The sequence below is a fragment of the Antedon mediterranea genome, chromosome 5, assembly GCF_964355755.1.
Source record: "Antedon mediterranea chromosome 5, ecAntMedi1.1, whole genome shotgun sequence".
Lineage (NCBI taxonomy): Eukaryota > Metazoa > Echinodermata > Crinoidea > Comatulida > Antedonidae > Antedon > Antedon mediterranea.
In genome coordinates this window covers 18,377,876-18,405,280 of record NC_092674.1, presented here as the reverse complement: position 1 = coordinate 18,405,280, position 27,405 = coordinate 18,377,876, and the positions used below count along the sequence as shown (strand labels likewise).

Genomic DNA, 27,405 nt, shown 5'->3' with positions numbered 1-27,405 from the left:
CCAAAATACGGTGGAAGTTGTGCTTTTTTCGTACGAGTCTGTACATATGTTATACTTTTTAGGTCAGTAGTTTTTGCCATTATAGTATCGATCATGATGATTTGTATCTAAAAATGTAATAAAACTGATTATAAATGTAATATAAATATAATTTAAATATCATTAAACATGGGTACGGGCCAGCCAATTATTATGGGTACGAGTGAGCCAAAATTGTGGGTACGAGCAAAATAGCGTGCTAGGCCTATAATTATACTATCTTTGGTATGAGTAAGCCAACATTTGGGTACGAGTTGGTGGGTACGAGTTGGCATGGGTACGGGTTGACCTATATCCTATTATATTTGTATTATACTGTAGGCCTGTGTAAGTAGTAGCCTCTTTCTACGGTCCTACTAGGCCAATAGGCTAGATACAATAAAATACATCACAGCAGGAGGACGTGAATAAATTATAGGCGGAACAGGCTAGGCCTAGCCCTGGTGGTGGATGGTCTAGGCCTAGCTAGCGGGATAACGAGGGTAGGCTAGGCCTAGTTAGTAGGATCCGGCCTAGCTAGTAGTAGTAGTCTAAGGGGAGGCCTGGCCTAGCTAGAGCTAGGCCTAGTAGTAGGGTATCGGATCATCTCGGTCGCGTTTCATTTCGGTCGCGCTTCCGGTAAATCGAACTTCCGGCGATTTCTATGGAACGCCGCTCAATGCAGTACTGTACACTGTAAGCTCTAATTAAAGATCGAAGTGTAGGCTCTATTATTTTTTAGCTGTTTATTTAAAAATGTTTTTATATAATAATCATTATATTTAAATAAATATTGTAAAAACAGTATTTTATTATTAGTTTAACTTTTTTTTAAATGTTTTTATAAGCATTATATTTTGATATATTTTGTAAATATTCTATTTGTTTCTGACGGGAAAAATAACAAAACAAACTCACTTTACACTTTTGTCAATGATCATTCAATCTTTTTATTTTTAAAACAAAAGCATATACACAAATACTTAGGCCTACATATATTTAAAAACAAAACATAGATACGTTAATGTAGGCCTAATGCAAAACAAACTCGTTTCACACTGTTTTTCAATTCAATCCTTTTATTTTTTAAACAAAAACGCATATACAAATGTTTACATTCATTATTCAAATTGATTGATTGATTGATTGATTGATTCTTTTATTTTTCACACAACATTCTTAAAAATATAAATAAAAGATTAAGTACAATAAAGTGTGAAAAACAGGATAACCACAAGCAAGCAAAGCTTTTAATCTGTGGCACCCTAACTTAAAATATAAATTTACAAATATATTACAAAAAATGTTTTCATGTAGTAAATAAATGAAGGAAAATACAACGTACTATAATATAACATATATATATACATCAGTCTCAGAATATATACGAGAATGTAATTAATTAAGTTAAAGTTAGACATATTTTACAAATGTTGTTTTCGCATAGATATATTGTTTCTTTATAACTATTAATGCATTTATTTAGTAATAGTTTTTTAAATATTGATATATTTTCACTCTCTCTTATATTTCTTATAAGTTGATTCCATAGCTTAGGTCCTCTATATGCTATACTTTGCTGACCCATATTAGTTGATTTTAATTTTATACAATAATTGTCTTTATTTCGAGTGTTATATGTATGATAATTATCAAATAAACTGAATAAAGAATTAAAACATTTTGGAAGTTGTCCTTTTTGGTATTTAAACATAAAATTTAAAACACTGTTTTTATACAAATCAAATATATTAAGTGTGCCCGTTTTCACAAAGAGCTGAGAAGAGGGATGATGAAAGTCTACCTTACAAATGATCCTAAGAGCTTTTTTCTGAAGCAATAGAAGGCGATCCAAATTGTCTTTGTTCCCCGCACCCCATACAATAATACCATATGTCAACACTGGTAATATAAGTGTCTTGTATATGGTAAGTAACACTTCAGTAGATACTAATTTTTTTATATGACACATGGCACCAATTATTGAGGATGCTTTACAAGAAACTGCATTTGTATGGTGTCTAAAGTTCAGTTTCTCATCAATGACGACACCGAGAAATTTAGTATATGGTACTCTATCTATTGAAACTCTATTTATTGAAAGTACAAATTGGGATGTGTCAATGTTGGTATTCTTTCCACTAAATAACATATACGTAGTCTTGGTTGTATTAATAGTTAATCTATTAGTTTTACACCATTTCTCAATTTTATTTAGTTCATTTGTCATTATTGTAAAGGCAGTGACGATATCATTGTGTTGTAAAAACATATTCGTATCATCTGCAAACATTATTAAATCAACGACATTACTTACAGAAAACATGTCATTTATGAAAATCAAAAACAGCAGGGGTCCAAGGATTGACCCTTGTGGAACGCCTTGTTTTATTATTTTGGTTACAGACTGACACTTCCCAATTTGTACGAATTGTTGTCTTTCTCTAAGGTAGCTTCGGTACCAATCAAGAACCACGCCTCTTATTCCATAATGGGGCAATTTTGTGAGCAATAATTCATGATCTATCGAATCGAACGCCTTGGATAAATCCAAAAATACGCCAATCATAAATTGCTTGTTGTCAACGGCTGTTGTTATTTTATCAAGGACTTGTAGGAGGGCGTGGTTAGTTGAATGACCTGCCCTGAATCCATATTGAGATTCATGTAACATATCATATTTACACAAAAAAGCGATTGTTTGGTCATATACGACCCTTTCAAATACCTTAGATATACATGGTAATATCGATATCGGTCTATAATTTTCTATGTTCTCCCTTGCTCCTTTTTTATACACAGGAATTGTTTTAGCAATTTTTAGTTGACAAGGAAATACACCCGATTGAAGGGATACATTGATTATATGAGATAACGGTTTAGCCAGTATATCTGAGTTATTTTTTATATAAATGGTACCAATGTCATCACAACCACTTGACTTATTTACATTTAAGTCATTAATGTATTTAATGATATCGGACTCGGATACAGCTCTAAAAAACATTGAATTCAAAATGTCATGTTGTATTTTATATTCGGTGTTACTATTACGGTTATCATCACCTGTCATTTGGTCACCTATATTTATAAAGTATGTGTTAAACGCATTCGCTATGGATGTTGGGTCATTAAGTTGATGGGAGTTGATTTTCATTTTTTGAGGCATGTCTTGATATTAGTACTTGTTGATTGGATTTGATCGACGATATTCAAAATTTGTGCGTGAGAACTTAAATTTTAATTTAAAAGAATGACCACGTGTTCTAACATCTTCATCACGCTCAAAAAAAGAATCAGCAGAAATACTATCCACTCCATGTAAAATTTTAAAAATCTGTATCAAATGAGCTCTTTGCCTTCTATATGCGAGAGTAGGTAGGTTGAGAATTTTCAGCCTTTCTGAATAAGGTAAATGACGAATGGAAAAAATAAGCTTGGTGGCACGTTCGTGGACTTTTTCCAATAGGTCTTCCTCCTTGCAATGTAGCGAGTTAAAAACAACGTTGCAGTATTCCAGGGTCGGACGAATAATAGCTTTACAGTATATAAACGAAGAAACCCATCCATATTTAAAAACTTGAAAGCTCGATATACCATGCCCAACTTCCGATTTGCTCTCATTGCTACATCTGCCACATGTACATTAAAAACAAGTTTAGAGTCAATAGTAACACCGAGGTCTTTTTCATGATCAACTTCATTCAATAAGAAACCACGCATGGCATACAGATGCTTGTTGTTTTTCTTCCCAAAGTGCATTACTTTGCACTTACCCTCGTTAAAAGGTAATTGCCATTTGTCAGACCAGTCACATGCTCTCTCTAAATCTTCTTGTAAAACTTGAGCATCATTCACAGTGTTAACTACTCTATACAATTTAGTATCATCTGCAAACATGCGTACAGAGGAAGAAATAACAGAAGGTAAATCATTTATAAACATAATGAAAAGAACAGGTCCAACAACGCTTCCTTGCGGGATACCACTACGAACATCAGCCCAATCTGAAACACATCCATTGACACTAACCCGTTGTTGTCTATCGTTAAGAAATTCTTGAAACCAGTTTAGAAGTTGACCTCTAATACTCAATGCACTCATTTTCAGAAGGAGTCTATGATGAGGCAGACTATCGAAAGCCTTCTTGTAGTCAAGGTAGATACAATCAAAACAATCCTGATTATCAAAATAAGAAAACCAGTTTTCAAGTACATCAAGTAATTGTAAAGCACAGGAACGACCTTGCCGGAAACCAAATTGCTCATAACAAATAAGTGAGTGATGTTCAAGAAAGTCCAATAATTCCTTCCTGATAATTCTCACCATAATTTTACCAACTACCGAAGTTAAACTCACCGGTCTATAGTTGCTTGGGTCAGACTTCACTCCTTTTTAAAAAATCGGTACCGCTATGGCCCGTTTCCAACTATTAGGGACGGCTCCTTCTTGAAACAATTTCGTAAAAATAATATGGAAGGGATAGCAAATGATATCCTTTAGCTCGACTAAGATGCGTGGGTGAATACCATCAGGTCCAGCTGTTTTAGTAATATTCAACGTTGATAAAATATTTAAGATTTCGTCACAAGGAAAGTCAACTTGAGATAAAAAATCCTCTGAAATGTCATCAACAGCCGGTACATTTGAAAAATTTTCATCGACAAATACACTACTAAAAAACGTGTTTAGCAAATCAGCCTTATCCTTGTCATCAGACACATGCCTTCCATTACTATCAGTTAAGTTGGGTATACCAGACTTTATATTTATCTGAGAACTGAGATACTTCCAAAAAGACTTTTCATTAGATTTGATCTCAATTGCTATTTTATTTTCGAAGTCAGATTTACTACAACGAATCAGATCTACTGTTTGATATTCAAAAATGTGAAACCTATCTAAGCGTTAATCATGACAATGACAGCCGTCATTAACAAACCTTATCTCATCCCCAGGACAGTTCAAACAGGGATGTCACCAGCTTTTTGGAGTGCCGGTCGGCAAATTTCCCGGGGGGGGGGGGACCCCGGGGTATCCCCCGAGGGTTTGTCGTTATTTCAGTGAAACATAAAGAATTATGAAAATAAATAACAACAAATTGCGTCAGGTCTAGGCCTAACCTTGTACCACCGGGGAGTCGCCGTTATTATTCGCGAAAACAAAAAAACGCTCACGAAATGAATAGCAATAGATCGCGTCAGGCTTAGGCCTAGCCTTGTAGACACTACGACCACTAGAGGCCTAGCCAAGGCTTAGATAGATGCCCCAAAACCTGAATTCCACAAAAACGGGCGCTTCTTTATTTAGGCCTAATCCCTAATCAAATAATGTAGATAAATTATTAGCCTAGACCTTTCTACTTGTTGCTCAATATAATGTTCGTGTTCTTTTGCGCGAGAGTTTTTTAGCGTATTCGCGAATTCCGGATTTTTTGTTTCACAACTGTGCGGCAAGCATGTAGTGCATGGCCGGCAAGAACAGAGACACGTGTTTATGGGTTAACTGAAGTTCAGCAACCTGAAGTTATCCCAGGGACGTGTAATTATTGTACCATGCTCGGCGATCATAAACGAACGAACTTGCCCGGTCTCACTGAACCATGCGCATGTTTTTTTATTTTTTTTAATAGTTTGTAGAGTACAAAAATGTAAAACTAGTAACATAATATAATTAAAGCATGGTGACAAAACATTCAGCAATTAAAAATGATTTTGTTTGGGTCTATGTAGTTGTACATTTTTAATTACTGCGTACTTGTTTGTATTTTTAATCTGTGCAAAATAAAACGCTTGAATGGTCGCTATGTGAACTTTAAACTTGTACACTGTGCTGTGTAGCACGTTGTTCGCCATGACTCACAAGCTGTAACAATGAATACCAGGGCAGGGTAGGCCTGGTATTATGTTACAAATAAAGTAACGTACGTAACCACGGAAACATTTGCTGTAGTCTTTTGTCTTATCTATATGAGGCTAGCTTGTCTGTTATTAACGATGTGCTAGGTAAAATGTTTTAGTACGAATTTTAGTTAGGCCTAGGCCTAATATAAATATCGTAATGATTAATAAATAATAGTGGTGGTCGGCAGCCTGTAAATCCTGGTCGGAAATGTTGAGTGCTGGTCGGGGCCGACCAGCGTGGTGACATCCCTGTTCAAATTTAGTACTGTATATTTTGCCAGTACAATTCCAATTATGTTGTACAGTACTTCATTTCCCCCAAACGCCACTGGAAAGACGTTTCAAGTACACATTATGTTAAGCCATTACTCCCAACCATAACCCCTCAGTGGCAGTTTTCAAATATAGTTTAAAACATTCCTGGTACAATTTCATCGTTTTGATAGGCCTACGACCCCACCCCAAACTCCTAACCCCTTCCCAGAGATAATTAAAATACTTCTAATAATTTCCTACTACAATTCTGGTCAATTTGATAGCCTACTACCCCTATCCCAAGCAAAAATCCCCCAGCTCTGACTGTCCGTCGGAACACAAGGGTGCGGGGAAAAAAAAGTTATTAGGCAAAGAAGATCAAACAATTATTATTCTGACCATAATTGAACTGTAAACATAATTCTTTTGAGTGTTTATTTACATATCATTTCCATCAAAATGATCAAATATTTTTGATTTCAGTAAACATCCAACAAAACATGTAAATCTAGCGTGTACGGCCATACGCACTATAGATATAGATTGTTTGTAAACTCAAAAATCTTCGAACGGTCCGGTCCGGTGACCTTACCCTATTCAACCTTGTTTTTGTGGTTGAACCTCTCATGACCTGGGATTTGTCTGTCTTCCTACGTCAAGATAATATAGTTCCACATGCCATGTGCTTTTTTTCTGAGAAATATTTATTATAAGTGCCAAAAAACGTTTTTATTATCGATATAAGGCCTTTATTATTCAAATCTTTTATTTTAGAGAAAAAGCACACATACCATAAAGAATGTCCATTTATTTTATTTTGAAACAAAATTGTGAATATTCTGTGAGGCTCAACTACAAAACCACCATTTGATATGATGCCATCGTAACATCGTAACACACATTTAGAGCAATGAATTTGTCCGATAATTTCTATATTATAGATAACTATATTTAAGAGGAATATTCCCTTATTGAATGCCTACTACATTTGTGTATCTTTGTTCAAATTGTACATAATGCACTTGTAAATAATAATGCAATAAAATAGGAAAATTCTATTTATTTATTTATTTATTTATTTCGGTATATAAAACATTACAAAAAGCAGAACAAGTCTGAAATTATTGTAGCACATTATATAAAAAATTTACATTACAGATAAAAAATACAAAACAATTTACAATATGCATAAGAAAAATAAATATACTGTACATTAATCATTAAAATTTATCTAGTATTTTAAAAATATTTATCAAGGTTTTAATTTATTTTAAGCAATATATACAATAGTATTAATTTAAATGAATTTATTTATTTTCTTATAAAAATCCTATATAAAAAAAATTATTTCGAGTTAAGCAGATTAACAATATACGGTACAGCAGACCGTTTATATCTGTCGGTTTTGCATTTAGGCACTTCCAGATTTCCACCATTGGATCTAAGGTTTAATTTTCGCTTGCGGCAAGGAGGGAGCATATCCCTGTGCAAAGCCGATTTTATGAGACCCTGACCAAAGGAAAGCACCAGACTTTCCCTCCTTGCCGCAAGCGAAAGGAGTTGCGTCTCCTCTAAAGCTAAATCGTACGATATATAATTTTTTCCCAGGATAGTTCTTAGAGCTCTTTTTTGAACAGCTTCAATTTTATGTGCTAATTTTTTAGTAATTGCACCATGCCACACAGGGCATGCATACTCAAGAATAGGTCTAATATAGCAACAGAACACCTTGATCAGGTCATTCACAGACGCGCGAGACCTCCTCATCACAAATAAAGCAAACATCTTTCGAGATGCCTTAGAGACTATGTCTGTGACATGCATGTCCAATTTCATATTATCTTGAATAGTAACCCCTAACAATTTGAGGTTGCCAACACATTCAAGGATAGTGTTGTTGAGGGTGAATGGCTGGAACTCACTAGCATTACGCAAAAAAATTAATTGTCATAACATGGCATTTAGACGGTTTAGGCAACATATTGTTAGCTTTACACCAGTCATCCAAATCATCAAGGGAGACCTGTAAATAGGAATTATTGTTTTTTTTCACGACTTCACCTAGAGTGAGATCATCCACATACTTCCATCTTCTGCAGCTTCCTAGACTGGCATCATTAATTAGGACCAGAAATAAAACTGGGCCCAATTTAGTGCCCTGGGGCACGCCGCAGGTGATCTTTCTTGTACCCGAGATGGTCTTACCCACTCTGGTATTGATGCCTCTATTAGTAAGGAAGCTGCAGATAATGGGTATTATGGATGATCTCACTCCGATATCTATTAATTTGTTAATAATTATAGTATGATCAACCCGATCAAAGGCTTTAGCAAAATCAACCGCGCATAAATTAACATAACAATGTTTACCATCAGTATCCTTCAATACAGAATCAATTAAACTAATTAAGTAATGGGTGGTGGATGCACCCTTGCGGCTCCCGAATTGTCGACTATCAAGCTTAACTCTAATGTCCTCTATAATCCAATTAACTAAAAAAGTCTCAAAAGTTCTTGCTAATAAGGGTGTAAGTGAAATAGGACGCAGATCGTTACAGGTATTAGCTCCTTTGATTTTAGGGACAGGTACTACTGTCGCATGCTTCCACCTATCAGGGAAAGTACCTGCTTTTAGGGCGCAGTTAAACACATTGGTTATAGGGGGCGCTTTGTTTCTTTGTTCGAATTGAAGGAATCCAGTTGAGATTGCAAACTTCACTCATTTATAGAAATTATGCAATGCAGTCATTAAAATCTCAACATTTGACCAGAAAAAATGTTCAGTGTCTGGTAAATGTCATTAACTGTGTTTCTAACTTCTATGAAGATAACTACTGTTTAGAATAGCCTACTGTATATTGCAGGCTACAATATGCAAGTGAAATATTTTACATCCAACAATATTTGACCCACAATCGAATGTCAAATCTTGAAAAAACTTGATTTTGAAAAATAAAAATCACAATTTCAATGACAGATTCTGAAAGTAAAGCCAAAACATAGCAATTTTCAGCCTTGTCAGATATTTAGATTTATAATTTTTTAATTTTTTTAAACAGTGATTTTTTTTATTATTTTTTTCAATAAACCAATCAAGGTACTGTTCATGTAATTACATTTTTAGGAAAATCAGAGATGGTGACCCTGGAGCCACTGGTTGATTTGGCATCGAATGACCCTTTCCTTTTTTTTCATAGAACCTATATGATGAAGCTCTGAAATACCAAAATGCAGGTGTATGTTTGGAAAAATATGTTTGATTGGGCTTATGCTGGTGTAGATCCAAAATTTGCTGGCAATGGTGGACCAGACTGTGTTAATTTCCTTACGCCCAAACAAAGAACCATAGAAACAGTAGCTATTTGCCTGATATCAATTTTAGAGATGGCAATTGCATGGAAACACTTGAAGTTACCAAGTCATATACCAGAAGAACGGAATTATCGCCTTGGTAAACGGTTACTTCTAGTGTTACTCTGTCTGACATTTGGAATTGAAATTGGATACAAGTTTGCTACTAGAACAGTGATTTATCTGTTAAACCCTTGTCATGTTCTTTCAATGGTGCAGGTACAGTAGTCAGTATACTTAAATTTTAAAATTTTGTTGCTACAGTACACTGCCAGTATATTGAGTTTCGTTCATCATTGCTACTGTAGCTTCATTATTCTATGACTAATAGCTTAGTGTAGCTTATCAATTCAAACAAATGGTGACAATTTGTATCGTTTTGGTTGAAAAATGTTACAATAGTGGACATGTCAATTGATTTTGAGTAATCAGCTGCTGAAACTGATACCGCAGTTCCTTTGGTATAGTCCCACCTTCAATACTAAAAATAGAAAATATATATATATTTTATTTTTATTCTATTTTTACAGATATATCTGTTGGCTGTTCCTCCAAGCAAAACAGTACTAGTTGTGTTCAGAATGCAAATGACATCCCTAAGTTGCCCTCTGCTTGCAATCTTGTTACCTGTTGTCAACACCAGATTGGTAAGATTATATTGTTTTATAAGAGACACATTTTTTTTAGGAGTGTAGTAAAATTCAGTATAGTTATCATAATGTAGTAAATATAGTTATAATTATAATGTAATCAAATTAATAAAGTTGCTGCAAAATTCACTGCAATTTAGTTTTTAAAAATGGATAAAGAAACTGTTCACAAAAAAAAAATTGTATGCTTTATATATATTTTACAACACTGACACACACACATTAAATTTGATAGTGAAATAAATTAATTTTGAAATTAAAATCTTGAAAAACATTCTAAACACATGAAACATTGTCTTTTCATGTAGGTAAACATCAATTAAAATTAAATTGTTAAAACCAAATACTTTTATAGGTTTTTTCAGAAAGTTCAATTTAAAGAATTGATTTTTCCAAACTATATATTGTATTCATTAACAAAAATATGAAGTAGATAAGTTGACACAGTATTAGGGAGTTTTCGCAGGAGCATGTAAACGTTAACTTTAATGCTATTTCGCACGCAAGCTCCACCCACTTTGTAAACAAATCAATCTGCGCAAGCATTACGAAAAACTTTAGTTACATACTTCTACAACCTTATTTCTGAAAAATAGCGTAAATGAAAAACAGTAAACAAAGGTTATCGAAACATGGAAGAATCATTAAATTTCTGCAAAATGATTAAGAAAACAAATGGTAAATTTAAAGTTATGTTTTTAAAGCCAAACAATAAGAATGGTTCATTATAATATGAGGCATGGCATCACAAAATCGGCGTAGTGTCGGAAATAACAATTTTTTAGATTTTTATATATTCGTAATCTATGTATTTAATAAGCTTTAAAATGAGGTGGTGTTTGTTAAAATTGGTTTATTATATGAAGAGTTAATAATGAAAACATGAGTCACTTTCTAGCTCAGGAAATCTTCATTTTGAGAAAATCAACAATGAAGTAGCGACGCTGATTAGCTGGGCCTGGCCTGGCCCGCCGATCAATGCGACAAGACTCTATCAAAACTTGCTTTTTTCTATTTTCCCCTCAATAACGGCAAACTAGTCAAAAATATGTCACTGTGTGGTACATAATATTTTATTTTTTGTTATTTTTGAAAAATATATGGATAAAAATAACGATTAAATTCCTAAATATTCAGAAAATGTTGAAATGTTCATTTGAAAAACTACGGTGGAAGCCATGCTATTTCATTGTAAACAAAAGCGTCAGCCAATCAGAGAGCGTAATTTATCTTTATAGCTAATCACAGTGAAGGATTGACAAATTCTTGTTAGAAATTTTAGCAACCTAACACAATCAAACCAATTTCCATTGGCTGCTAGATTAAAAAAATCTCTTAGGTAGCTGATATATTTTCAAACAGATAGGTACCAAACATGACGTGATTCGGGTTAGCGGTTTGTTTACAAAAACGCCATAAAAAAGGTTGATTTTTTAGTGAACACTAAATACAATTTCCTAATAGATTTTCAATGTTAAACGACTTAAATAATTGCAAAATACACATACTTGTGATATTTTTTCATGAACAATAGTTTGATATGTTAAAGATAAGTGTTTTTTTATTAAAATTTTAAAATGGATAGGTTAGGATGTTTTTCACAATCTGAACCTCAAGGCTAAATATCTCAAAAGTTTGGGTTGCGACTCTGCGCCGCTTTTGTGATGCCAGGTCTCGTATCCTATTTTTCACCCAATATGCATGATTAAACAAACCCAGCTAGGCCTACAGTAGTATCTAAGCCCAAGGTATTTCATGATTTTTTTTAATACAAGCTGCGTATGTTGCGTGCACGACACATGCATTACATTCTACACTTCCCGTCGAAGCAAAATCAAAAAGAACAACTGTTTACTTAACCTACGCTGTTAGGCAAATGAGTAGAATGTTGACGTCTTCCGTTAAAGTTAACGTTTACATGCTCGTGTGAAAACTCCCTGCTATTATTGCATTGATAATTCAATTTTTTTTTTTTCTTTAAAATACTTTAGCTAAATTTTTTGTAATGTCTTGCAAGCATTTTTAAAGTCTATGATACATTTTCAGATTATTTATTTCAGTACTTACCAATAGCTTATGCTTACTGTAGAATGATAATAATAAATTAAATCATTATAATTAAATTAACTTATTATTACTTGAATGGAGACTTTAGAAAAGTAAAATTAAAGTACTTGATTTCATTGGTTTTACCTTAATAGTTGCCATTTGAAACTGAAATATATTGGCTACAACACATTCTTATATATGTGGTGATACCCCCATACCTGCTAAGCTTAAGAGGTAAGATTCTACTTAATTTTTAAAATTGTCAAATCAAATATTAATATTACATTATTTTGTAACAATTATTTTCAGTGTTAGTATTACAATGTTTTGTAATAAAAATTACGATTTGGGCCGGCCCTGGGTTGGCAATCGGTAAGTGTACACTCAATACACTTGGTCCAGCCCTGGGACAGGTGCAGAGCTGGACCACCTCTTGAGTAGGTCCAGAAGCGGCTTTTATTATTTAGTTCGATAACATAAAACGCAATATAAATTCATTTTGGATTGATTGATGGATATGCCGGATGGTTTACGCGCGAAGAGAGAGAGAGTAGAGATGGTGAATTTTATCGTTTAATAATCCCACAAGGGCTTTATGCTTCTGGTTTATTTACATCTTGACCTTTGTTTGGAGCACAAGTGTAAACACGCTGGATCGGGTCAAAACGATTAAATCCTGGGCCGGCCCATGACCCAATCATAAGTGTAAATGACTACTTGAATTAATCTCAAAATATTTTAATTGACATTTTTAGGTGCTTACACAACTGAATCATGGGGTAACTTGTGGTGGTGTTTGTTTACGACCGGAGTACTATTTCTCTACCACATGATTCCACTGCAGTTACTTGGATTGGTAATACGTTTCTTTTAATTATTTATTAAATTAAATATTTAAAATAAATCCATTACATCACATCAACTAGTAATCATCAAATAAAAAAATAGGCCCCTTGTGGTGCATACAATTTTAAGGGTGAAGTATAGTATGAAGATGTTATACACTTTATTATACCAAATAAAGTGTTAGTTTCAAATTCATGTGATGAATATTATTAATAGCCAGTAAATGATACTCAGGTGTGTTTAAATAGTACTGTTATATTGTCCAGCACCTACTGATCCATTTTTATTTAAACCCTGGTATCGCCTTTGTCCGATTTCCAATCTAGATACTCATCTACACTCACTCAATTTTGATTAACATTCAATCTACCATAAATATATACATAAGTGTTTTATCAGGTGATCATTTAGAATAAAATGATCACCTATTGTTATTGTATAAAATCTTTATTCTTATGATTCTTCTTTATTTCTCTCTGTACAGATTTTGTGTAACAAATATCTCAAAAAGTTTAATGTTAATGATTACCAAAATTTCACAATGACTTTCAAATACTTTAACTTAGTCCTAATAAGCTTTTCAGCGTGATCACTCATCCGTGACGTCATTTATACGCCATTTTGTGAAATCCCATTATCAATCATATCTCCATAATTCATTATCACATATTACGAAATTCGAATACGAAATTCACTACACGTAAACTTCAGGTCAAGGGTAAAAATATTATCAATAAAAACGCACGCGCACATAAGGCACATTAATTGCATCAAAGTGGTGAAAAAATAAGGCATTTTTAAAATCATCATGCTTAAAAATTTAAATTATGTGGTTCATTAATTTTATCTTTACAGTAAATTTTAATCTGTTATAGCTCGTAAGAATAAAATGTGATTATCACGATTAAAACGTTTTCTGGAAGCTATCGGATTGTAGATATGAAATCATGTGAACATTTTGCCAATCGGATCGGATCAAAGGGTGCGCATCAATATTTCACGTATTCAAATTTCTTCTACACGTTAATATGTTATTGCTGAGATAATTTCCGTCCGAAATTGCTACATTGGCGTTTCATTTTGAAACCGTCAACATGTTAAAAATTGGAATAAATAGCAGGTCCCGTAATTTCACCTACAGTATTCTACACTGTATGTGATATGTATACAGATTATACTGTGTATACTATATGACACAAAATAACAGAATTCAGCAATAACAACACATCATATTCTTCAGTTCAGGTCATAATGCCATAATCTTTTTCTGTGTGCAATATTCCAACGTATGACGTGCACGTGGCATTTATCGTGCGGATAACTAACTCGTCAAAGTGACGAGTTTCCTGTCTAGTTATAATTATTATGTTTCAAATGTAAATATATACATTCTGAATAAATCAGTGAAAAATCAATTCTTTCAGACTAGTAGTAGTTTAATATGGTAATTTGCGCTAAGCAGTATCTGCAGGCACAGTAATTATCATTAAAACACATTAAAACAGAAAAGATTGTTTTTTACCTACAAATATGCTAAAGACTTTATCTTGGTATCAAAATTTTCCAAATTAGCATGATAAAACAACAAGGAACGTAGTCAACAAACAATCATATGGCAAGCGTGATGCCTAAGTTATAGATTTGTTTGTTCAAGGGTCATTCCATGTCAAATCACCCAAAAAAAAAAAAAATTTACACCTCACCATCTCAGATTTTGATCAAATTTGAAATATATGGTAACCCCATAAAAAATGAGATCGGGATCCCGATCGGGATGCGGTGGAATCCCACCGGGATCGGCCGATCCCGGTGGGATTAGACGATCCCACCGGGACGAACTCGGGATTTTTTTTTCGCAATATCGGGATAGACGGGATTTTTTTAAGAATTGCGGGATTTTGTACGCAATATCGGGATCGTGTTTTTAGACTGCGGGATTTTGTACGCAACAACGGGATTGGCGGGATTTTGTTTATAAAATTACGGGATTTTGTACGCAACATCGGGATTTTTTACGCAACATCGGGATTGTGTACGCAACATCGAAATTGGCGGGATTTTGTTTATAAAATTACGGGATTTTGTACGCAAGATCGGGATTTTATACGCAACATCGGGATTGGTGGGATTTTGTTTATAAAATTACGGGATTTTGTACGCAAGATCGGGATCGACAGGATTGTGTTTGTAGACACGGGATTTTGTACGCAACATCGGGATTTTGTACGCAGTATTTTAATTTCATTGGGTAATGCAGTAATTTGTAACAGACGGTAAGTTATTATTTTATTACAGTTAATGTTGTTTTTGCTTTGAATTGAGTTATTTTTGTTTTAAATACATGTACTAATGATCAAACTAGCCGTGCATTCCTTTGTACAATAGTATTAATTCTAAAGACAATTTACTTTATGTACCGCACCTTTTGCTGCGCCGCCACGGCTACTTTGATCGTTATATAGTTAATCACATTATTATATCATTATTAACACCTCATCTTCAGTATACTAACAACGAGTTGATTTCTTATCGTATTATTATCATCACACTTACCTTACTATGTTTACGTTTTACACCATACCTTTCGATTAACATGTTTATGACCAAGTTGAGTTGTTTTAATATGTTGAGGGTATTACGCTATTGGTTTACCAGCTGATGAGTGCAATATGCACTCCTGCATAGACAATGCATGTTTCGTTTTATGCAGGAGATCCGATCAATAGTTACCTCCAATAACATTAAGGATCGAAACAGCCATGCATCATCAATAGTAAGCTTTTATTTTAAAAAAATTTATGAGGTATTTTCTGAATTGTTTCCAGCAAAGATTAATTATTTATAAAACACATAATGATGATGATGATGGCTGTCCTGGGAATAAACCCAGTTTTTTTTAATACTAATTTGTTAAAAATAATGTTTAAACAAATCCTGCAATTTCTAAGAGGTTGCTGTACGTTCACAGCAACCCAAGTGTCTTGCTGCAATGAATATACCGTCAAATGGCCCGGACGTAGGCCTACGTCTTGAAGTGCTTTGAACGTTTAATATTGAATACGTTATTAAATGAATAAAATGTTGATGTTGTCATTGACTGTTATAGCTTTATTCTAGATAAAGTTGAAATACGATTGAAATAAAGTTGAAATAGGCCTAAATAAAAAATAAATAGAATGGTAATTATTATAGTGAAATATGCAGATTACACGGGTATATAGAAATGAATTTGCTAACTGGTGCAAAACAATTATCTCGATATTATAATAAAAAGACAAATGAAATGATTTTTGACTTTCGCACCTAATATGAGATTGATCCAATCACTAAAAGGAGAAAATTAAGAGTAGGCCTAATCGTCTTGTATCCGTCATAATAAATGCAGGGCGTATTAATTTGTCAAAATGGCAAAAGGAATTTTTTTTTTTGTATTTTTGTACATTGTTTTTTATTTTCCATTTTAATATATATATATATATATGAATGTGTATTAAATGTGTATTTTCTAGTGGAAAAAGAATTATTCAAATAAACGCCCCGCTTTGAATAGGGAACCACTCCACTCCTCAATAGAACATCTTGGAATAAACGTACACGGACGTTTATTTATTTAATAATAAATACACAATATTTTATTTGTAGTAGAATTCATTTATCTACAATTTACCAAGCATATCTAGGGGTTGATTATACATGTACCATGTTATTACACCATACGCCTGAAAGTGTCAACATAGAAAGGAATGCTGCAGTCTCCTCGTTCAGTTCATTCACAAAGTCACGTGGTCTGGCTTGTTGGACGGCTTTTTGTCGGCATCTCTTTGTGTAGAGCAGGTACCAAGATCTATATTTAGAAACTGACTCGACTCTTTAGCCGTGGGAAGTTCTAGCGGAAAGTGGTTGTCTTGACGACATAGAAAGGAATGCTGCAGTCTTCTCGTTCAGTTCATTGAAAAAGTCACGTGGTCTGGCTTGTTGGACGGCTTTAATTGTCGGCATCTCTTTGTGTAGACTGTAAAGCAGGTACCAAGATCTATATTTAGAAACTGACTCGACTCTTTAGGCGTAGGAAGTTCTAGCGGAAAGTGGGTGTCTTGACGACAGCTTTAAGCATTCATTGTTTTATGGAATGGGATTTCCTAAGTAAAAACCCTTAAATTTACAATTTTGTTTGTATTATTTTGACATAGGCCTAAGATTAGTACTCCAGAGTAACAGCATCACACCAGGAGTTGTAATTAGACACGTTAGTATGGCCTGTAATTAATTATCATAACAAAATAATAATTTTAAGAACGTGCTTGTGAAAATAGCACGCAGCGCGCGATGGGAACTTGCGTACGCACGCGCGCATCTCTTTCCCGCCTTGATTTAAATTTGTAACCAGACCACAGCAATTCTGGCCGGCTAGCGATGACGTACAACGCATTCAAAACCGTAGGTGTTTTTGATAAATTCATAGATTTATTCGTTGTGATTATTTATTAATTACACCTTATTGTTATACCCTATCATAGTGGCTCCTTTAGTTGAAATATAGGGCCTAGAAGCTCATATTTGTGGAGCATATATTGCAAGTCAAAAAAGTACAGTATTTTAGCCTGCCTCCTCTCCTTCCTCATCATCAGTCTAACCTACAACCGACCCCGCTCCCGTGCGTCGTAGGCCCGCTCCCGTGCGTCGTAGGCCTCCTCCCTCCGCCTATTTGATACTAGGCCTTTGATACTAAGCTTTAATAGGCCTATATATTACAGTATTGTTATTTTGGTCTCTCCAGACACAATGGGAAAACTATTTTGTGCATATTTATTATTAATTAATAAATGTTTATCGTACACCACCATACTTAATAATATTATGAATATTGCTTTGTGTAAAATTAAAAAGGACTTGAACTCGGAGTAAACAGGCAGATGAGAAGTACTAATAGGCCTAGTAGTAGTAGGCCTATTCCTATCAATATCTATAGCCTAGGCTAGGCCTAATTCGGAAAAATTGAGGATCCGATGAATGATGATGAAGAAGGAACAGGCAAGCTAGGTTAGCCTACTACTACTAGACCTAGGCCTATAAATGAATGGGTAAACTAGGCCTATAAATAACACGATCAGAATATTTATGATTGTAAAGGGGCAAAATATTTTCTAAGGTAAGTTATACTTAGGCCTATAGGCTATCTATTTAGAATTTGAAGGATTATTGTTTTTAAAAGAAATGTAATTACTAATTGTAAACGTATAAACGGTAAACAAAAAAACACATACGTATCTGATTAGGCCTATATATAATATATTGCGCTTTTCGTTATATTTGTAGGAGTCATTGCAAAAACAACATTAGATGAAAAACACTTTTTGAAATTGAAATGGGTTTATCCCAGGACAACCATATCATCACCTTCATTTAATTTGTTTAGAAAATGTTCGAAAATTACTTTTTAAAAAGTGTTGTTTTACATTAATTACTGAGAATTTATTAATTGGAAATATTATCGATGATGTTATGGCTGTTTCGATCCTTACAGTTAGGGAGGTGGCTATTGATTGGATCTCCTGCATAAAACGAAACATGCATTGTCTATGCAGGAGTGCATATTGCACTCATCAGCTGGTAAACCAATAGCGTAATACCCTCAACATATTAAAGCAACTCAACTTGGTCATAAACATGTTAATCGAAAGGTATGGTGTAAAACGTAAACATAGTAAGGTAAGTGTGATGATAATAATACGATAAGAAATCAACTCGTTGTTAGTATTACTAAAGATGAGGTGTTAAATAATGATATAATAATGTAATTAACTATATAACGATCAAAGTAGCCGTGGCGGCGCAGCAAAAGGTGTGGTACATAAAGTAAACTGTCTTTAGAATTAATACTGCTGGTACATGTATTTAAAACAAAAATAACTCAATTCAAAGCAAAAACAACATTAACCCTAATCAAATAATAACTTACCGTCTGTTACAAATTACTGTCTTTCCAATAGCTTAATACCCTCAACAAGTTAACAAAACTCAACTTGGTCATCCAATATCGTAAAAACAATGAAAACCTATTCAATAATATAAAAAACTCCAAAGTGTTGTTTTAACTCGTTATTAAATCATAAACAACAAATCGTAAAAGATGGAACACTGATAATAATGCCGGATGAGTATTGCAGAGGGTTTTGAAAATCTCATATTTTTTGGCTATATTGTATTACTATGACATATTATCCTACATCGGCAGATCGGTGTTCAATCATTTACGATATTAATACAAATAATTATTTAGAATAAATAATGGACATTGTTAGTAAAACAAAAAACTTATCACATATTTTATTCTGAAATAAAAGAAAAAAATATCAGACAACCAAAATGTTGCCAATTACTACCGATAACAATGAATCAGTTTAATCATCATTTTAGTGTAAGATTTAAGCACAATATTACCGTAATGAAATTTGTATATTTACTTTTATAACAGATTTCTTTTAATTTCTAGATGTCTTTCCTTCATGGCGTAAAGAGTTCGGTAGAATCACAGTATTTCAGAACGGGAGTACCGACCAGGATTTTCTATTTATAAGTCTAAATTTTGGCGGGATTAAATGTATTCGGCATAGTCGTCTTAAATTTACATCTCGATTTTTTGGCGAAATTTTAATCGGGATAATGCGCAAAAACGAATTTTAACCGGGGTATCGATCGGGGTTCTTGGCGGGATCCCGATCGATATCCCGGTTAAAAATCCCGTTCGTTTTTGCGCATTATCCCGATTACAATTTCACCGATGATCGACCGAAATTCCCGACCAAAAATCCCGATTTTTCGTGAATCCCGATAAAAATCCCGATAAGGAATGAGTAATCGGGATTCCCAAAAGATCGGGACGTCGTCCGGGACCCCGATATTTTCGACCGAAATTCCCGACCAAAAATCCCGATTTTTCGTGAATCCCGATGAAAAATCCCGATACGGGATGGGTAATCGGGATTCCCAAAAGATCGGGACGTCGTCCGGGATCCCGATATTTTCGACCGAAATTCCCGACCAAAAATCCCGATTTTTCGTGAATCCCGATGAAAATCCCGATACGGGATGGGTAATCGGGAAATCCCAAAAATCGGGACGTCGTTCGAGATCCCGATATTTTCGACCGAAATTCCCGACCAAAAATCCCGATTTTTCGTGAATCCCGATAAAAATCCCGATATGGATGGGTAATCGGGATTCCCAAAAGATCGGGACGTCAATCGGGATCCCGATATTTTCGACCGAAATTCCCGACCAAAAATTTCGGTCGAAAATATCGGGATCACGGCGAGATCCCGGCGGGATCCCGACCGTGATATCGGCGGGATCCCGGATGTTTTTTCTATAGGGAATCACTATGAAAAATTCCAAAATTTCAAATTTTATTCAAATCGGACAAACCGTTAAAAAGTTACGGGCAATTTAAAATGGCCGAAAATCGTTAAAAAGAGCAAAATATCGCGAGACCGTCGATTTTAAAACGTGAATATTTTCAAAACTACTAGTCCGATTTTAATGAAACAAGTAACAAATTAATGGCCATTTAAGGAGGATTCCAAATCTTTAATTAGAATTAACTCTTATAAATTTCCCTTAAAATGTTCTATTGACCTATAATTTGACCTTTGTCATGACCCTGTGGAACAAAAATTATAATGTTAAAATATTAATTTTTATATTTTCACACTTCTTGCCTGTAAAATGTTAGATAAAGCTAAGATGTCTTTTGTACCAGTTCTATTTTATAGGCTTTCAAAATTGCACATCAAACAAATTCTATGTGAAAAACAGTGTTTAACATGTTTAATCAGTTATATTTTACATTGCCTCTATAAATGTTTTATTGAAAGATATCATTCCTGTTGAAAGTAGTCAATATTGCATCTTCTTCTTGTTTTGATATACTGTAAATTCCTACTTGATGATGATGTTAGTGATGGTGCATCAATAAGACATAGGTCACTTGATTCTTCAATCCATCAGCTTTATCTGGCCAATGGACATTTTTTGAAGGACCAGGAGGATGCATAAATGATTTAAAGTACTGTTTAGTCACCAAATTCAGCTGACATGACATCCATGCACCATCCCAATCCACCACACACCATCATACAAAGACTCCACAAAATGATTTTGAGAAATTGCATATTGTGGAACTTCTCGTGCAAATGTAGTAGATGTTGATGGGCAGCTTGTTACGTTTACTTTCCTTGGTTCATCTTTTTGTGCACTTGTATACCATAAGAGAACCATCTTGTTGCGGTACAAATCTGTGCAGTTGAAGGGTGCCTTTGATGGTTTTGGCTTCAGAAAATCGAGATTTCAGTCGAGCTACAAATTTTTTAATTTCTTCGGATGAAATTTCAATTTATTCCACATTTATTTAGTCATCAATTACAACATAATTGCAATACAACTGATAACAAGGATCCTTCATAAAAAAGCTGTAGCTTTGTTTTTTTGTAGGACCCTTAGAACAATTATAAGTAAATAGAACTAAATAGGTAAAACAGTCATTTCCCATAAAATGAAAATGAAAACATGAAAAAAAATGATATCAGGAATGTTTTCAACACAGAAATTAAACATGTCTATTGATGTTAGTAGTTGATTATGATATGGACGTTTTAGACTCTTTTTGGTTACTATTCGTTGTACTGTCCCCAAATTCCATCGCATGCACTTTTCCCATGTGATGTGGCGAAAAAGTTCCACTCGGCATTTAAATCAAAATCATGTTTGTGATTGCATAGATTGATAAAATTGGACTTATTTTTATATTGACCTGCGCATCCATCGGTAAAGTAGTGAACCTTCTTTATTTCGTAAAATTTACCCTTCAAATGATTTAGAACAACTTTTTGGAAAGTCCACACTGTTGTTGTTGAGTGTATTGCAATTAGATAAATTTCCATCCACCTCACATCTGTATGCTACAAATGGATGCAGTGTTGCCTGTTTGTTTTTCCAGTGAAAGCTTTTTATTTCATCTTGGATGACAAAAGCGTAATTTTCAGCAAAATCATCTTGGAGTACTATCTCCTGCAAAGGATAAATGACCCTTGAGCTTCAGCAACAGTAACTGGTGCCTTGTTAGCTTCATTTGGTCAGCTAGCTCATCACCGCATTCTTCAATAGTTTTTTAACTGTTATTAATGTTGTGCGGTCTGTTGTTACCCATTGCTTGTTGTACAGTATTCTACTTCATCAATATCCTCCTGGTATATAATTAACACATAGATTGATACAAAACACAAACCCAGACAACATGATATAACTATATCTTCTAAATGAGGTAAAAGACATCTTAGCATTTTACATATGTTATAAACACTACTTTATAGTTTAAAAAAAAAATAATGACATTAAAAAAATATACGTTCCACAAGGTCAAACCGGGGGTCATTTTATATATCAAAAGGTCAAATATATTTTAAGACATTCTACTACAATTCTGATAACAAATTTGGAATATTTGGGGCATTTCCTTTCCCATACTGTTTATTTTTTTTTTAATTGGACTTGTAGTTCTTGTTTTATTGTCTTTTGAAAATTGGCGGCCGCACCCATTTTTACCAATTTTCATTAAAATCCGAGTCAGTAGGGTGTTTACCATTGGGTGATCTGACATGGAATGACCCTCAAGGAAGGTTTACTCCACGTGATGTGGAACATTTCAGAGACAAGGCTTCTCACATTTTTCAACATATGCAGGATTCATAACGGTGTAATGCCCTCGCTAATGCGGAATGCTTCACCATTCTGGATTCTGCAGATTCCGCTTTCAAACTTATTCATTAAATGCTTCACTATCGTTAAATTATTAGAATCGCCAAATTGTTCACATTTTTAACCGTTTAAAGACGAAAAATGTATTGTATTGCAATAGGTCCATATAAATTATAATATAGTATTTATTTGTACATAAAATGTAGTGTGTGACCTTAAATTAGGTTGAAAAAACGTAGGTCTAGTGTCTTTAAATATTTTTAAATACTGTATGTTATTATTAATTTACTGAAACTGCAAATGTTTTTTGCACAAATTAATATAATAAATGGATTTGGAAAAAAAATCATAAAAATCATGTTTTTACATAAAAAATCAAGTTATTGTTTTTACAGAACCATATACTATTTGTATTGTCAACATACAGTATTTCTACTAGCTATAATGGTACATTTTCAAATTAGTTTGCCATCCCAGAAAATAGAAACATTTGTATTGTCTGATGATTGATGCTAATCATAACTCCTGTAAGGAATCAGATGAATCAAACAGTTCTTTTCTGGCAATACTCGCTTTTCTGGTAACCTATCGAAAAAATGCCTCGTTGCGGCTAATATATTAGTATTGTGAGAATTTTTATACCAAAATCAAGTGTGTGGCATAATTGCAGAACTCTACTTGTTGATCATATTTAATACAAATGTTGGCCATTTTAAAATGTGTGTATTCATACTGTAATTATTTGGCTTTTTAGATAAGTTATTTTTTATTTTGTAATCCAAATAGGTTCTTGAAGTTAATTTGAATAATATGGTATGCCCAGCACCAACTGATCCATTTTATGGACCTTGGTATCGCCTTTATGCTCTGGTTCATCAACATATGCTGTTACCAATCCACCTACTCATCTACACTGCAATCGTCAAGTTTATCGTACCATGTGACTCGCTTACAAACACATGTAATGGAGAAATTACAAAAAAGCAGTATTAATGTGTAATAATCATTTGGGTTGTACTTATTATCCCAAACATTTAGGAGGCAGTACGAAAAAATCTATATTTTGTTTTTTTTGTGTGTTTTTATACTACCAACATATGTAAAATGTACTGTATTCTGCAAGTCTGTTTATTTAGTATAGCAACTAGATTATACATTTAATTTCCTTGGTTCATTCAGTTTTGTTGATTTTTTAACCTACTGTAGTATAAATGGCCAAATTATCATTCAAATAAGATAATTATCTGATAAATATAAATAGATAATGTCTAACCTTTGACTTTAAGGTTGTGTGTTTAAGAAATTCAAAATTTGTGCTTTGCTGTAGACTGCCTGCTTTATAAGAAACATATAATGGAAGTTTATAGATAGATTATACAAATGCACCAGAATAAGTTTAGACTTTAATACAAAGTGACGTAACAGTTTTTTGATTATGAATAATATTTATATTTAAGAAAAACTTAAATATTTTAGAATTTACATTTTTTATAAATTACATTCACAACATTATTATAATTACTATTATTTACCGTATACAGCCAGAGGCCTAGCTGTACAGTTTACTTTAACAGCAGCTCCAGCTACTATTCAAACTGTACTGTCCAATTAAGCACAGTATTGAACATGAATTTTGTTCTTATTTTTAATGTCCGGTCTTTCCTCCTAAATATAATTAATACTATTATTTGTTTGCTTTAGTATATTTATAACACTTTTTTTTGCACTGCTGCAGGCTCCAGGGCCCTGGGTTTAGCCAGCGAGTGCTCATAGGCATTACATCACTGACCTACAGTTGATCCGTTCCTATATTTAATTGATTGATTGTGTATAATGTACATTTGATTGTTTTGTTACATTCAATAGCCAGGTAAAAAATGTTTGTGCCTTATGATAGATCCACAACCAAAAATCTGAGCACTGTCTTTCTGTCATGACTTAAATATTTTTATGAATTTCAAAGTTGGCTGTGGAGTAGAGAAATTATGGACAGTGCTTGCTTGCTTGGTTTACATCGATCTGTTGCAAGACAAAACATTCATTATTTGTTTTTAATGTATAAGTTGGTATTTTTGTGAAAAATTTAATTAATATGAATATTTTAACAAACCTTTTTTATATTATCTTTGAAAGATTTGAATAATATCTTCTTTACAAATATTAATTTAAAAAAATGTCTGTTGTAGTAGTAGTGGGATTGTATTACATTTCAAACTTCTTCACCCATGTATCTAGAGTAATACCTCCAATGAATTTAATGGTGCCTACAACACAGTTATTGTGTACAGAGATGAAATTGAATAACTTTGACAGGTAATACATAATTGTACCATTGTGAACACATTGAATGTGATATCACTCCCAAACTTGTCTCTTCACCGCTCGATTTTTAATGTTATTCATTGGATGGATTTGATAAAAATATCCGTTTTGATAACAATTGATATTAAGAATTGTCTTTTGATTGACAGTAGGATTAATTAGTTTTTAAAATTGTACTTTTTGCTAAATGTTAAAATATTTTTCAAATATTGGTAGATATAGGTGTTTTGTTTGCATATGACCCCTCCGATATTCATTCAATTAGTTATTGTAATACGATATTCTTTAATGTTTCTAAGTAATTACATATTTGAGGGTGTTACTAATATTTTCTTAATATATGTTATATGTTTTTCTCTAGATGGATTAGATGAATATTACTTATATTTGAAGGTGAGCATGTTGCATGAACAATCTATAACAAAATTCATTCTAAATTTGTATTCAACAGAAAACTTTATTTTTTACTCACATTACCCATCGTTTATAAATAGTATTTTCTACTGATTTTAAAGGTTTAAAGATTATACTACTTGACATACACTATCGGATAGATGACATACTTGCATGCATTCCCACCAAAATTTAACTTTTATTGATTCAATAATTTTTTCTAAAGTTATTAAATATTTAATTAGAACAATTTACCAATTGTGTCTATGAAAATATCTAATACACGACTCAAATTTTAAAAGATAATAGAATGCATATTTTCGATTACACATTGACCAAATAATACAAGTAATCATTTGTATGTACACCGATTTGATTTTTATATATTGTAAAAAAAATTCCAAAAATGAAAGTCACTGGTGAATGTTTATAATCATGGTTGCAATGCAACGATTTGTTGTTCCTTTCAAATATTTGGTGCTTAATAATTGTTTTTATTAATATTCTGAATGTTTTTAAAAGAATAAATATATTTATATTAGCATTGATCATTTTGTATAAAGTATGAGGATTAGATAATTATTATGCAGTTTATTGCTCTTCATAATGTCAATTATAATTTATAAAAATTCACCACTAAGGATATGTGCTTATGTTTTTAGTAATATTGTTTTAATTGTTTTAATTCTTAGCACAAATGGTCCATATTGCATTGTCAGTAACAATGCACATTTAATTCAGTTTTTTAGTATTGGGATAAACCATAGAGATATTATAATATCTCTATGGATAAACTAATGTAATATGATAGATCAAATACACCGTGACTTCCTGTTGCTACTCAAACCAACACTACGCAACAGACGTTCTTGTGTGCAGCATAGTTTTTACTAGTTATGTACTATAATCGAATACAAAAAAATGAACTTCCTGTACATTAGTAGACGTATGATTTCATATCATTCAGTTATGATTTGTTTTCTTATATATTTTATTCAATAAATAATCATAATTAGTGTAAGTCTTGTGTGTTAATATTTTCAGCAGCCCATGAATGGGAGTTTACAGGGTTTGATTATGCAAACTTATTATTTAATTATTATTGGTAACTTTAATTACAAAAGTTTCCACTGAGAGTTAATATTCAAACTACAAATTCATTTTTTACCTATCATTAGGAACTCAAATTGGTAATATTGTTCTATTTAAAATGTTGCCTTCTGTGATTCCGAGTCTTGTTATTGCCTTTTTAGTATTTACCTAGTTAGCATCAGCTCAGTTAGTGCTTTAGAATGCTACTAGGCCTAGTGGCAGACGGCACCTCCAAACTTTTCAGTATGACTGGATGCTACTCAATATAACTGTGGATACCCCATTAATTTTATGTGCTGTTCACAACTTGGGTCAAAGGTGATTTACTGGCATTAAACGCACAAATATATTATTGACGAAAGACATTAAATAGGCCAACAAATCGTTGTGCATTATTTATGCTGGACCAAATTATATATAATTTCAGTACATGGCTGACTGGGTTCATTTTCTTCCATTCTCCCATCTATAAACTTGTGTCTTATATATCACACAGGATACAGTATATATTGATTTCTCAGTCTTGAATAACCGCTTTGTTACAGGTTTTGTAAAATGGAAAAGTAAGATTAGTACAGTACAGTTGCTATTTAATACAAGTCAATTCGAAGTTGGCCCTTATACCTGTCTTTCCACATACAAAACGCGTTATTGTTTTAGCTCTTCTCATGTTAATATGATTTTGATTTGATACTGTAAATACAACAATATTTTTCATGAGAGGAAAATGAAAAATGTTATTCAAAAGGACATTTTATTACATGATACTATGA

At 33.1% G+C, this 27,405-nt stretch overlaps 1 protein-coding gene across 3 annotated transcripts; it reads left to right on the top strand.

Moving 5' to 3' along the window:
- On the top strand, nucleotides 1–26,556 carry LOC140048708 (transmembrane protein 164-like). 3 transcript variants are annotated; one of them, XM_072093480.1, is made up of 7 exons: nucleotides 25–62; nucleotides 4,129–4,295; nucleotides 9,374–9,746; nucleotides 10,058–10,174; nucleotides 12,379–12,460; nucleotides 12,982–13,082; nucleotides 23,612–26,556. In XM_072093480.1, the coding sequence occupies exons 3-7, from the start codon at nucleotides 9,405–9,407 to the stop codon at nucleotides 23,816–23,818; spliced, it is 849 nt and encodes a 282-aa protein (XP_071949581.1). In that variant the 5' UTR covers nucleotides 25–62; nucleotides 4,129–4,295; nucleotides 9,374–9,404; the 3' UTR covers nucleotides 23,819–26,556. The 3 variants fall into 3 exon arrangements, with proteins under 3 accessions (XP_071949580.1, XP_071949581.1, XP_071949582.1); XM_072093479.1 differs by lacking the exon at nucleotides 4,129–4,295 and having other exon boundaries at nucleotides 1–62; XM_072093481.1 differs by lacking the exons at nucleotides 25–62; nucleotides 4,129–4,295 and adding an exon at nucleotides 127–366.
- The last annotated feature ends 849 nt before the right edge of the window (nucleotides 26,557–27,405 follow it).

Excerpts from the sequence above, each read along its gene's own strand:
- LOC140048708 (XM_072093479.1), top strand. The coding sequence starts at position 9,405 with ATGCAGGTGTATGTTTGGAAAAATATGTTTGATTGGGCTTATGCTGGT. Across the intron at positions 9,747-10,057 it reads ATGTTCTTTCAATGGTGCAG|ATATATCTGTTGGCTGTTCC; the intron begins GTACAGTAGTCA and ends CTATTTTTACAG. Across the intron at positions 13,083-23,611 it reads CACTGCAGTTACTTGGATTG|GTTCTTGAAGTTAATTTGAA; the intron begins GTAATACGTTTC and ends TAATCCAAATAG.